Source organism: Pagrus major, chromosome 12 (genome assembly GCF_040436345.1).
Source record: "Pagrus major chromosome 12, Pma_NU_1.0".
Classification (NCBI taxonomy): domain Eukaryota; kingdom Metazoa; phylum Chordata; class Actinopteri; order Spariformes; family Sparidae; genus Pagrus; species Pagrus major.
The window spans coordinates 6,426,508-6,440,635 of NC_133226.1; the positions used below are offsets into that span (position 1 = coordinate 6,426,508).

At 41.3% G+C, this 14,128-nt stretch overlaps 1 protein-coding gene across 1 annotated transcript in view; it reads right to left on the reverse strand.

Annotated features, from left to right (window-relative positions):
• The window catches only part of npr2 (natriuretic peptide receptor 2), a 69,445-nt gene extending 58,636 nt beyond the window's left edge, over positions 1-10,809 (reverse strand). The window contains exon 1 of the mRNA XM_073478557.1: positions 9,978-10,809. Within this exon, the coding sequence (XP_073334658.1) occupies positions 9,978-10,674 (697 nt within the window). The 5' untranslated portion in view covers positions 10,675-10,809. The remainder of the gene's footprint in view (positions 1-9,977) is intronic.
• Between the last annotated feature and the right edge of the window lie 3,319 nt (positions 10,810-14,128).

The following is a 14,128-nucleotide window of genomic DNA, read 5'->3' on the forward strand; positions in this document are numbered from 1 at the left end:
AAAAGGCTCTATTTCAACCCAAATAATATTTGTTTTGCTAAACCTAGCCAAGTTCCCTAAACCTAACCAACCAGTGACAGAAAACTGGAAAAAAGGAAAAAAGGAAAATAACAAGTGAACTTGAATAATTGAATTTTGAATAAGTGAGCAGTGAAAAAAAAATGTGTTCCAAATGGATGCAATCCCCAGGCTTCTGGGTAAGAGTCCTCTACTAAACCAATTCAGCCACAAGAGCTTGCACCAACTATGAACTTTGTCCCTTTTTCCTAAAAAACAAATAATGGACCTGGAACAACATTGATTATAATGTTGTAGGTACAACAGCAATCTGGTGATATCAGAAAGAGCAATCGTTCCCTACCACTAATCCTAGGGGCTTTTTGTGCCTAAACTTAACCAAACATTGTCCCAGCAGTGTAAGATTGTTTGCTTTTTGAAATAGCAATGTCATCCTGTAGTGGAGTCAGATCAAGAACTGCCTACGTGTTGCTCTAGAGGGCATGGACTAAAGACACCTTTTTTTCTTACTTTTTTTTTTCGAAGGACTTGACTTGATTCAAAACTGTTGGGTATCAGCCAAGAATTTCAACAGGAAAATAATACTTTTTCCTCCACAGAAATTTTACAAATAAAAATTCTACGAAATTATTTTTTTCCATTTGACAAAAGAAGCCAAACTTCTCAATGTTCATGTTGTCCTGACACAAGTTGCATTAGAATCTAAAATTATAGTACCTGACATTTCTGTTCAAATGTGAACTGAAAGTCAGAAACGTTCAGAAGCTTCAAACCCAGTGAGCAGGGTGACACCGTCTTGCTCAAAGACTGGCTAAACATTGTTCGCTGTTGCAGGAATCAACCTTGAGACCTCTGTTAAAGGCTCTGCCAGTGTCACTCCACCTTCGCCCTGCCACCTACACCCTCCTGCCGCTGAGTCATGAATAATAAAAAAAGTAGCATTATTTCCATTCGCAGCGTAAGTCAAAGCAGCTGCTGCCAGCTGCGAGGCGGTCCTACCAGTTAGCAGACATTTCCTCATGTGTTAGACCAAAGTCGGCTGCTACTTAGACCCCAACTCTCATCTCCTCCAACATGGTTCACCATGCCAAGTAGTCCTGCTGTCTGCTGGACCGCTCCCAAAATAAATGCGCTGCACAGCCGGGGGGAAAATGTCCTCCAGTGTTGTAGCAGTCACACAGTACGTGGACATGCCGAGGCTTTAGTTTTACACAAAAGCACGTTAAATTGTTTTGTACAAGTTTTTCCATCAACAGACTGCAGGATGGTAATCAGCCCTGCTCCTATTCTAGCTTCCACTTCTTCTTGTATAATCGCTTTAGACTGAAATTCATGAATTCATGACTTTAATTTGTTTGAAGAATTTTACATTGTCAAGTCTAATTTTCGTCATGAGGTAATGTTTTCAGTACTGTTGTAGATTTAGCAAGATATCTGAAAAGCCTGTTGACAGGTTTCTGTGGCTGAGCCAAAGAATAAGTGATTTGTTTTCTGGTGTAAATCCAAGTCTTTTTAAAAGGATTTCTCAACATCGCAAGATAACACATTCGCAACTTTCTCATGAACTCCTGCACTTTTGAAAACTGGCATACACTGTACATCCTGTGATTTTCAGTTTCTATGTGTGTTTTGATGCTGACCCAGATCTGCCTGCAAATTAAAATTCTAAAAACATCTTCTGTTATTTACAGATGTGTTACATACTGTAACACACATACCGTATAGATGACGGATGCATGAGCTCTCTGAGTTCTTTCTCCTTGACTAACAATGCAATCTGCCGTGTGTCAAGATAATGACGCTCAAGTTATGTTAAGGGTATTGTGCCAAGCAAAACACAGAAAATGTACCGAACCATAGAATTATTTTACCTCATAAGACAAATACCTGCTGATAGCTGAGCAACAGACCGTGTGACTTGTTTTTTCAGCGTTTATCCACAATGCAAGTTCACCCTTTGAAAAACACTGTAGATACTCTATTCCAAGCAAGATTTAGATCTCTGTAAAAGCATTCATTTTATTATAATTTTACCTCACTGATATCAGCCTCACTGTTAAATCTTTACCTTCTTCAGCCGAATTAAAGCTGTATGGAGTTTATGCTATAATTCAAGCCAAATATTTCCTTCTGTTGATACTTCACATTAAAAGCATTTAGCTGGGGAAACACAAAGTGGCTCTTATTGTGAAGCACTCACAGGAAACGCTATGTATTTGTCACAGGAGTTAACGTTAAATGCTCGTAGCAGTCTTCAATGGTACTGGAGGAGTTTGATTTTCTTGCACAACATTCAAATTGCCCCAACGCACAAGGGAGTCACAGGGAACAAGACTCGACATACATGTGGACAAAAGAGTAGACACCCCTCTCAGTGTAACACAACATTATTTCCAAGTTGACCAAGTTTATTCAACATCTCTTTAGAGCTGCAAACAATCAATGCATCCATTAGTTGTTGCTTTACTCCTCTATGAACAGAATATATTTGTGCTGTAGACAAAACAAGACATTTGAGGACGTCATTTTGGGTTTTGGGAAACAATGACCGACATCTTTCACCATTTTCGGACATTCTACAAACCAAACAACAAATTGATTAATCAACAAAATAAACGATAGATTAATCAACAATGAAAATTATCATTAGATGATAAACAATAGTAATTCAGTGGTGAGTGTGTCTAGTATTAAGTAAATGACACTTGATAATATAAAACAAGCTGATTTGTATTGGACACGGGTGAATCAGACTCACTTCTATAGCAGATTCTTTCACATATTATAAGGGGAAAAAAGTTCACGATTTTAAGATTTAAGAACTCTAACCTTTTTTTAGATATCTGGGGTCTGAACGCATTTTCTCAATTTCTACATCTCTTTTTAAATTCACCTTTGGCCTACTAAGATATCATATGATACCCATGTGTTACATCAGAATTTGCAGAGACTCTTAACTCTCTGTATAACGAGGCACCTTTCTGTACTAGAGCAAAGTGAAAAGAAATCATTGGTTTTAAAAAAAAATAAAAGAGTTTTTTAATCTCTTATGAAAACATACATTTACTCATGTGGACCAATTATTTGTGTGATCACGACGGCCTGTATTAGAGACTCTCTGAAAAGCCCTGCACATTTGTGACGTTCGTTTTCATAATTTAAGCAATTTAGATTCTTAACTACACTGAGCTCTTTGGTTTGGTTTGTTAATTGGGACATTTTACTGTTGATGGCTCCAGAGATAATCACAGGCAAGTACAAAAACAGAAAGCAAGCCAGTCACTGCAATCAGTGTGTTACTGTCACCTTCTGGATTGGATTATACTGGATTTTCAAACATGACTCTCTGTCCTGTTTGTCTGAATCTTTTTCAAAGACGATTATCCTCCAGCTCTTTGTTTATTCATGCTCTAATCTGTCTGGGGGGGTTGTACCACTCTGTTGTAAAATACACGACTTATAGCTTTGCAAAACTGAATCATCACAGCAACTTGTAGTTCATCTAACCCTCTTTTATTGTTGCATCCTGGGGGTGTACTCACAGGAAACAGGATTTCTGTAATTACACAGAAGCATTACCTGAGCGTCATTGTGCAGAGACACTCTTTTCATCACTCAATGAGCGATACAAACCACTGGCATACTTGAAAAGAAAAAAGAAAATGCAACACTGTGTGAGTGGATGTATCCTTCCACTCACACAGCTGAAATGTTCCCTCTTGTGTGCCATTAATGGACTGAGAAGCATCGAGGCGAGAGTGTCACCGGGCACTGTGATGGGAGCTGGAATATATTCACGGTGTTCAGAGTACCGCTTTCATCTTGCACTGTGCCAGAACACCTGTTCTAACAGGTCAGCGAGCCATGCAGAATTTAGTTTTAGTTTTATCTGTCCAGGGTTTTAGATACCCATGCCAATAAATGGAATCTCACTAGTGATGCTCACGGCACTGAAAATTCACTGAAAATCAACTGTAACACCTCTACCCAGAAACAATCTCCCATATTGCTCCGTTTAATTCACAGAACACACTGTGAACTGTCTTTATTGGGACTATTTCTTTGGGTTTTCAACAACAGTTTCAATAAAAACTGATGACAGAGAAATCATTGTTCACAGTGAACTGAATCTTTAAGTAAAAATACGAATTTCAAGGGAAGAGTCCTGCATTCATGTAACTGTGAAGTGTGAAGAATGGTCTCTGTCAGAGTGGCATGAAAATGAAAATCCCTCTGGAACTGGAAACAACGAGATGATAATGAAACAGACTTTCATGCTTTCAGATCAGCTGAAAGGTGGCATGCTCCTCTTCAGAATGAGAGAATTGTCTAAAACATTTTACGTGTGTCTGAAATGCATTGTTCCATCAACTTCAACAGTGACATTCTGAAATGTTCACATTCTGGTGCTTTTGAATTTTTTTTATCCAACAACCATATTCCTTGAGTTTACCCATGGCTGTATTAACTGGTTAGTGTGCACTGACAGAGTAATTTTAGCCCAACATGTTCTCTCTCTGAATCTACGGACAGTGTTCTCTTGCTGAGTCAAACAGAGGAACAGTGAGGAAAAAAAGATTTAATTTTGTACTCAAAGAATAATTCATGATTGAAGAAATGTGATGATTTCAGAGTTATTTCCATAAGTGGTCAATCCCAGTCATTATTGGTCTCATCATCATTTTTTTTAAGCTATGGTTGTGGCTGTGTTTCACGCCACCTAATTCCTATGCAAAAGATCAGAATGTAATTGGTTCAACACACAGTGGATTTGTATTCAGTTTCCTCTGACAATCACTGGATATTTAAGTATGGCGGAAAAAAGAAAGAACCCCAGTTTGTGTTAAAATGACCTGGTTCCACACAGGAAACAAAACCTGCAGTTTCTGTGTAAAAGCCCTGTGGATGACCCACAAATACACCCCAACATCTTTGCTTATCCTTTGCTCACTATTTACATACTTATGTATATAACTTAACCTTCATAATTACGCAATTACCGTAGTTATTTGAACCAAAACCATGATCTTTACCAAAATCAAACCAAGTAGTGTTGGTGCCTAAATCTAACCAAACTTCTCATACAAGCTAAGCTCCAGTCTTAATGTGTCATCATGTTGGTGGCAACAGACATACCTCAGTTTCTCTGTTGTTGTATCTTTACAACTATTGGATGGGTTGCTGGTAAATTTGGTGCAGATATTCAACACATGTAGCCTCAAGGAGGACTTATTTAGTGCTAGTTAACAAGAATTTGCATGCTAACATCCTATATTGGGATGGTGAACTTATAATGCTTAACAATAACTCAACTAAACCGGCTATACAGTACGGCCTCACGGAGCTGCTAGCATGACTGTTAGCATTGTTCAATTAGCACAACACCAGAGCACTGACTGAGAGGCCTGGAACCTCAGCAAGAGAAGTGCTACATATTTACACAACATAATAATGCAAGATCTGCCATAGTTGATATTGTTTTTTACAAATTCCCTTACAAATTTGCAATTACTCAAACTGCCAAAAAGCATTTAGAGGCAGTGAACCGTGGGATCTTTGGGGCTCCAGAGGATCTGGATAATGAGCTTGTCAAATATAAAATCATAATCTCCAGAGTGCAGCTACTACGGCTGTCAGGAGGAGTAAAAAATAATGCAGTGGAGCAATACTAGAAAGTTTCATAATGGAAAATACTCAAGGTCTCCAAACCTTGAGTAATTGTACATGGTTGTGTTCCACATCTGCGTTTTCCAGGTAGGCTATTAAAATGAGGAATTTAGGGAATTGGAGGTGGTGGTGGTGGTGGTGCTGGTGGTGGGAGTGGTGTTTAACTCTGCAACAGCACGCAATTACTTGGTCAGCTGTCAAAGCCCCAGTGATGTGTGGCTTCACGTTAAAAGCCCCAATTTCCTTCCCCACCTCGGCTCAGCCTCTCGCCGCCTGACACAGTCCGCAGTCGGGTGACATTACAGAACCGATAGCCCCGAGGTTATCTGCTGGGATAAAACTGAGCTGTATGCCAAGCCAGGACAAGCCCTGACAAAACAATTAGCTTCCCTGACCTCGAGCTCACTGCGGCAGTGCCATAACTCTTCCGGGAAGAGGAGGAGATGTTTGGCGGCTTGCACCTTTCACCTCTTTCCATTGCTGCTGCACCGCCCTTTAATTACCTTTACACTGTGTTTATTCCATTATTTGTTGATGCCGTTACTGTAACAACAGATTAAGAGGTTTAAAACTGCGTGTTTCACAGTGCCAGAAACTATAATACTGGTTGGAAGCAGACTTTGCTCTGAGATGTTGAGCTGCTTCCAAAAATTATTCCCTCCAAATGTTCCCAAGAGTATAGAGAGGTAAATATTTAGCAAACACACCCACGCACTTTAGTTGCTTGCATATCAGGATCAGATGCATTTCTGAATATTAATTAAAAAGAACAAAAAACATTCAAATCTGAGAAAAACATTTGGCATAATTGTGTGACAGATATGGAACAAACAAGCGAAGGTGGGGAGCATATTCACTCAAATATTTCATAGGAAATATTCTTTTCCCATTACTTTCTTCATTACTGGTCACTTTGCAGAGTCAGTCCAATTTTACATATGAAATGGGCTAAAAGTTGTAACAACAATCTTGTGATTGCATGGCATACTGACACAGCAACTTTCAAGCATTATCTAAAGTGTTTCAGAGAACTATCTAAAGCTGTACAGGCGCCAACACGTTCTCTAAACTAAAGAGCAAAACACATCATTTGGATTTACCTTCCAAAGCAACTCATACAAGTGCTTCTAATCTGAGGCCAGTGCAATGCCATTACAAAAACACAGAAACATTCATATAAGTACTTCTGATATAACTGCTATGGTTTAGGAGTTTTTCCTTGAGAAGACAGCCTCAGAGGAGCACTTAACACCTCACATCTACAACTGCTCTGAAAGCATGAAAATCCCCAGAATTGGAGATAGTTGCGTTGTTTTTAGTTTATTGATTTCTTATCTTCAGTTTGGAGGATTTTCAGACATAAGTGGGAGACTTACATGTAATTTCCATTGTGGTATTACTTCTTGGATTTATGTTAATGTGAAAACAAATTTCTGTTCCAAGCATTTAGAAATATGGATAAGAATTTCTAGTGAGCGCTCTTTACAAAGAGGATTAAGGATTAATTCATCTCAAGTCTGTGCATTGCAGACAGCGTTGGGATGTGATTAGCCTAGCTTAGCATAAAGACTGGAAACACAACACAAGTTCAAAGATATGATTGCCAACATCTCTAAAGTGCACTATAATTAACACATTATATCTATTTGTGGATTTACTATTGCTTGTTGTGATCTGGCAGCCTCATTGTTACGACAAAACCTGAGGATGCTGCACACAGTCACTACACCTGGCTGTCGCTAGTTCCAGCATAAATGTTGCTAGATTTCTGTTCTTGTATAGGTTAAACAAACAAGACACAGCATGCTAATTAGAAAGCAGTTGGTAGGCCTTTTCCCCAACTCTAAACACAGCCGTTATCCCCTGCTTCGCGTCTTTATGCTAAGCTAAGCTAATGGCCTCCTGATTCCAGCTCCAGACTTAATGTACAGACATGAGACTGATGTCAATATTCTCATCTGATTCTAGGAAAGGAAACAAATAAATGTGTTTCACAAACTGTTATTTTAAAGGTCCGGTGTGGAGGATTTAGTAACATCTAGTGGTGAGGTTGCAGACTTCAACCAACTGAACATGCCTCATGTCACCCTCCCCTATGGTCGTCACTTTAAAAAAGCAAAAACTTGAAAGGCCCTCTCTGGAGCCAGTGATTGGTTTGTCCATTCTGGGCTACCATAGAAACCTGGCGGTGCAATATGGTGGACTCGAAGAGGACCAGCTCCCAGCGAGGACGTTATAATTATACCTGGACACGCCATGGAGGCAAAGTCCCATTTATTTCAATAAAAGCTGATCAGTGGCACATGATCGACTGTCTTCTGCATAGCTTCCGCATTTTGGGGCCCATAAAGCGTGCGCACTAGAGACCTACGCCGACCAAGCCGGCTAACTTCCGGTTTAGCACCCGGCTAACTTGAATGGAGTAAAATGATATAATTGCTCTTGGACCGAACGGCTCAAATTCTGACAGTGAAAAGAGTCATTTTGCGGGGGTTGTGATGAGGAAGTCTCTAATCTATGGGCTGCACAGCACGGAAGATCTGTGTATTTTCATAGACAGGAAGTCAAGCTTTTTTGGCCTCAAAACGCCACTGAGCAGCTTTCATAGGAATGAACGGGGCTCCGTCTCCAAGGCTGTGTCCAGATGTAATATAATGTCCTTGCCAGCTCCCTCTGTAGATATAAAAGGCTCATTCTGAGGTAAGGAAAACACAATCATTCTTAGTTTCAGGTGATTATACACTAATGAAAACATACGAATATTCTTTTTCTGCCCTGAATCCCACTACATCCTAAACACAGGACCTTTAAAGGATTAACATTTCACTTTAATATAAAAAGGATACACCAAAGACTTATTTCCACAACCTGGAAACCCTCAAGTTGTTCCTTTTAAAAGCTTATAACTAATCACGTTGATGAACTAATTATTCACCATTTTTAAAGCCATTGGTTCCGAGCGGAAGAGGCCACAGGAATATGTCACATCAGACACTCACTTCACACTTCAGCTCTGGTATTCTTAGTTCATCTCTGTGTCTCCTCACACACACTCACGCACGCACGCACACGCGCGCGCGCGTGCAGCTGCGCGCACGCTCGAGCCACAATCCAAACTCTCAGTCACACAATTAACTTTTCACAACAGCAGTAATCATTAAGACAGCCTCACAATGTTTCCAGTTAATTAAAGTTAAGGCGCGAACAGTGACGAGTGATTCAGCAGCCGCTCTGGTGTGTGCCGCACGCTCCAGCGCACCAACAGCTGTTATATTTTCAAAGGACCGTTTTGGAGCTTGACAAATTACTTAATAAAATGAATTCTATTAACCACTTAGTTTTAAGTAGCTGTACATGTTATTCCGCACCGCTGTCATCATTCTTCATCACACTGTGCCAGCCCCTCATCGTGTAGTATTAAAAGTATTAAAAGCCAGGACTCGAGAAGAAAATGATCTATTCTCCTGCGCATCACTTTAACCCAAAATCGAACTTGTGTGAAATTGACTACAGTTAGATTTCACAGCATGAGTCTGCACTGACTGAACTCATTTCGGGTTCTCATTACAAGTGAATGAACAGCAGCAGCCAGAGCGCACAGAGTGAACCACACATAGGAGGCATGTGTTGGCCGAGAGGGCACCCATTTGATCTTAACCTCTGTGTCTCTGTCTTTAACAAACGCGGGTGGTGGTCCTCCGCAAGGCAATAAACCAGCAGCAGCAGCAGCAGCAGCAGCAGACTGCCCACAGCCTAAACATTCCTCTGTAATAACTCCGGAGTAAACCTATTCCACTCCACCTCTGTTTGCGTCTGCTGCTGCTGCGAGAGAAACTTCACTGTGACCTCATTATAGAAGACAGGAATCTCCCATTGCAACATGCTGTAAAACACCTCACATTCATTTATTTTCAAATTAAATTCTTTCCTCCCTTGTGGTTCTTTTTTTTACTAGAAGAAGAGATAGAGATCTGCCCGCAGGCTCCGAGACAATTGTACTAAACTGCTTCTCATGCAGATCATCCAGTTAGAGGGAATTTCCTCCTCCACTCACTGGCATTATCTAAGTAATGGCCAGCTGGTGATCTGCTCTATTTCGAGATAATGTCACTGAACTTCAAAGACAATTGCTTAAAAAAGATTTTTTTTTTTTTTTTTTTATGTTGATTAGAAACACAATACAATGTGTTAATAGATTTAAGATCAGGCCTGGATTTGCGCATTTGTGGAAGTGTTTATGAGCCAAGATGTAAAACTTTAAAAATCACACCTCTCCCTCTGTGTCAACTTACTTCTCCCGCGCTCCTTCATGAAAGTAATCAGATCCTTGTAGTACTTGTAGTCGTCCTCGTACGGCTGGGCCTCCACCGTGATGTTCATCTCTCCCTTCAGGTTCAGGTAGATCCCCTCCGACAGAAAGTAGTGCGGCCGGTCGTCCTGCCGCAGGTCGTGGAAGATCACCACGGCCCGGGACGTCCAGTTGAAGTGCGTGTGCAGGACGTTGGCAAAGTCCCCCAGCTTGGTGGTGGACGGCCCGCTGCGCACGATGGTCCGGTATTCGTCGCGCTTGTCGAAGCCGTACGCTGGTCCACCGGCGGTGATCAGCGGGAGTTTCCAGTGGGACGCGAAACGCCCCACGGAGGCGAGCGGGTACACGCACCCAGGTCCGAAGAAAGCGTCCGGCCGGATGTAAAGCTTGGCGTCCACGGCCACCACCTGCGCCCGGCTCTCGGCGCACGACCCTGCGGCGGGGTCCTCGGTGCTGTAGTTAAGGATGTTCATGTAACGCCCGCGCAGCAGCCCGTGTTTACCGTGCAGGTCCTCGTGCGCCATGAGGATGGCCGGGAAGACGCGCGGCAGAGCCCACGGGTACTTGTGGTGGTTGTCCGGGAGCATCACCGCCACGGTTATGTTACCTCTGCAGCCGGGGAGGAGGCAGCAGGACAGCGCGGCGAGCAGGCAGCATCCCAGCGCGCTTCTGCATCCCATATCGCGTCCCAGCCGCTCGGAAGTCCCACAGAGGAAAGTATGGGCACGGAGAGCGCACCGCTTGGAGAGGAGACACGGCCGGCTGTGGCACCCTGACACCAAACCATAAGTATCCGTCTGCCTCGCTCTCTGATTCCTTCGCTCTCAAAAGTCAAACAAAGTCGGTAAAGGCATCATCCTGTCGTGCCAGCCCGGCTGTGCCATGCGTCCCTGCCGCGTAAAATCCACGTTAAATGAAGTTCATTTACTTCCCAAAGCGACTTTTCCAGCGCAGCGTGTCCTCACGCTGATGGTCTCTAGGAGAGTGATAACATCCATCCAGATGACTGCAACTTAAATCAGAGCAGCCCTCTGCTCGGCCCCCACACGTCACACACTGCAAGAAGAGTCCAGCTCCATTAATCTGTTGACCAGTGACTTTAAAATGATTATTTCTCATGCAAATAATCTGGGATTCCCAGTGAACTGAGATGATTTGGGAGCAGATCATATTTCTAAGAATTTTATGAGAGATCTGCTTTGTTCTACCACATTTGATGAATGTGTTAAATCCTGACTGACATGTGTCTCCAAAAAAACACTCACACATGAAACTGCATGACGCACACAGCAAGAAGGCAACGTGTGGACAAGTTGATCATGTTTGGATGTTCAGAAAGTTTGACTGAAAAGCAAAGTGCGACAGACTGAATTACCTGTTAATTAAAATATTTAAAAGGCCTACTTTTTGCAGTGTATAAATAAGCCTCTCATGATGGGCGTGAGTCGCCCCCTGCCGGCCTCTTCATAGAGTACAGTGTAGGTCCGCTCCAGTCTCCAGTGCAGAATTACTGCTGAACCATTTGGGATTATTTTAGGTGTCCAGGCACGTGCATCTTTAATAGATTTTTCCTGTTTTAATGGGTTTTTTATAACAAGTGCCGCTCATTAACAGGCTGGGTTATGTACCAGATTTGGGGTGTCAGCTGCTGTGGTGAACACGTGTCTGTAGGCTCATTGATTGATTTGATAGACTTGGCAGCACATCAGTCAAAGTGACTGAACAGCTCCTCCTGCCGGCTTGGCCTTGGATGAGGTTATATCACAAGGGAAACTTTAAATCCTCCCCCCCACAAAAAGTGTTTATTTTCTAACTTACTTTATTGTGGAAAATATGTGACACAGTTTTTGTTCATAGCAGAGTTTACTCACACGGTATGTCTGAAAACATGTGAAACTGTGAAATGTTCCTAGTTTATTTCTATTGAGTGAAGAAAGTCCAAAAGACAACTCTTAACAACACAGTTAATTACCGTTATCATCCAAAATACATTTTAAGATTATAGATGAGATATGATCTTATAATTCTTATTGTATTTTTAGTGTTTTGTGAAAAGGAACATTGAATCAGTTGAACATTTGTTTTAGGTTTTTTTTTCAATGTGAGATTAATTTGCAATGTTTCTTTAGACGTTCTCTCACAAAGGGTCACCTGTGGGCGCCACTGAATTCAGGTGAAAGTTGGATTCATTTTTTAAAAAAAACAAGAATGTAGAATTTCCGTTGATTTTGGCAGAATATTTTATACACCAGTGCATATTTTTCTAATGTTAATCTCTTGTTGAGTATTTCTATTTATCTGTTCTGTTTTGCGGCTCATGTTGCGGAATTTTACTTGAAATTGAGCTCTGCCTTTAAGACTGTAGGAGTTTAAGAGGTCGATAAAGTTCAATAAGAGGAACAAAAAATAGCCCCAGAAGTTTTCTGCTTTTTCCTCTTACTTCCGTCCACTGTGTTTAAGCTCTTGTTCATTACATCTGGTCTGAGGTTTTCAAGTGTAACGGGCTACAGAATTATCTGGATTTTAGTCTGTCACATAGATTTTCTGTTGTTCAGTCACTGAACTGGGTTGTTGGTTAAAACGCACACATCTTTGCTAAAGGCAATTCTGTGCACCGGAGCGCGTATTTTACGGCCCTTTCCATTCTGTATGGCCCTACAATTCAATAATGTAGTATAGATTCAAGTGTCCATGCAGCTTTTAAATGTGATTAAAGACGTATGTGGTAAATGGGGCGTGAGTCATACTGCTTTTGCTTCTCCTGCAGTCCGCAGTTTATGAGGTGTCGTGCGCATTTACGCACGGAGCGCACAGCGCGGTATCTCCATAACTTATTTAAATCCTCCGACACAGCACCAGAGTCTATCGATCCTTTACCTGCTCTGTACCTGCTGCCAGACTGCAAGATATGACACAGATTCTGAGTTCATAGCTTCTCTCTGGGAATAATACAGCGACCATCATCAGGACTCCTGTGGTCCATCAGAGCTGTACCAACATTTTTTAGTGAAACAGACTCCAAATACAGTATCCGTTTGTTTGTTTTCTGTCAAGTAGAATAGATTTAATTTTTTTAATTACACTGCTTACATGTCAGTCACGATCAGAGTACTGCAGACGATCTGACCGCGACCATCCTGACTTATTATAAATAGGGAAAGGGAAGTGACTCAGCTGAAACATTGCGCCCATGCTCGTTACGAAAGAATGCTCGTACAGAGATGTGAGAGGATACAACCCGCAGTAATGACATGCGGCCAATTATAAAGAAGTACCTTGTGCCTGGATGCTGCTGATTGCTGCTTGTAGAGTTACATGTTTCCTGTCCGTCTGTATTCGCTTTTCGCCCACACAGCAGCACCTTGAATCAGAATCACGCGTTAATGGTTCATCGTTTTACAGCTTTTCAAGAGCGCATCAGATGTCAGCAGTCAAGGGCTTCACACTGCAAAAACATCCAGCTCAGAGCTCATTGAGTTGAGCAATGACTCATTTCACTCAGACTGTTTCCAGAGGAGTTCATCTCAGCATACAGGAAAACAATTAAATAAACCAGGCAAAATAAATACAAAGCTTTAAATCACACTTGTTGCTATGGAAACAATGGAGTTATTATTGACTTATTCACAGCAGCTGACACCGGAAACATACTTAATAGCACTTACTATTAGTGGACTGAAATGTGCATGAGATTATTGTGCTCAATCACATCACACACATTTTGACCAAATACAATTACACCTAATGTACTGACACAGTAAGTTGTAATGTGTATTTAAGTACACTTGTCATATGAACACTTGGCTTATGTTCAAGGGGAGTATTCTTTCAGACTAATGGAAAGAAAACATCCATAGGCTAATTAATCGTATTTATGCAACTTGCCATCATTTGCAAATTTTAAACATAATATATCAGAAAACTTATAATACAAAAAATACTCACTATGAGTAATCAATTTGGGAAGTTCCAGGCTTATTGGTTAAATTTTTCTTCTGATAATGTATAGAATTTTCCAAGACATATCTTTAAAGTACGTGTTCTCCAAATCTGAGCCAGAAATCTCTACTTCAGTTGAACATTTTCAGAGGACTTATTATAAGTAGTATGTGTTCCTCTCATTCCATCACAGAA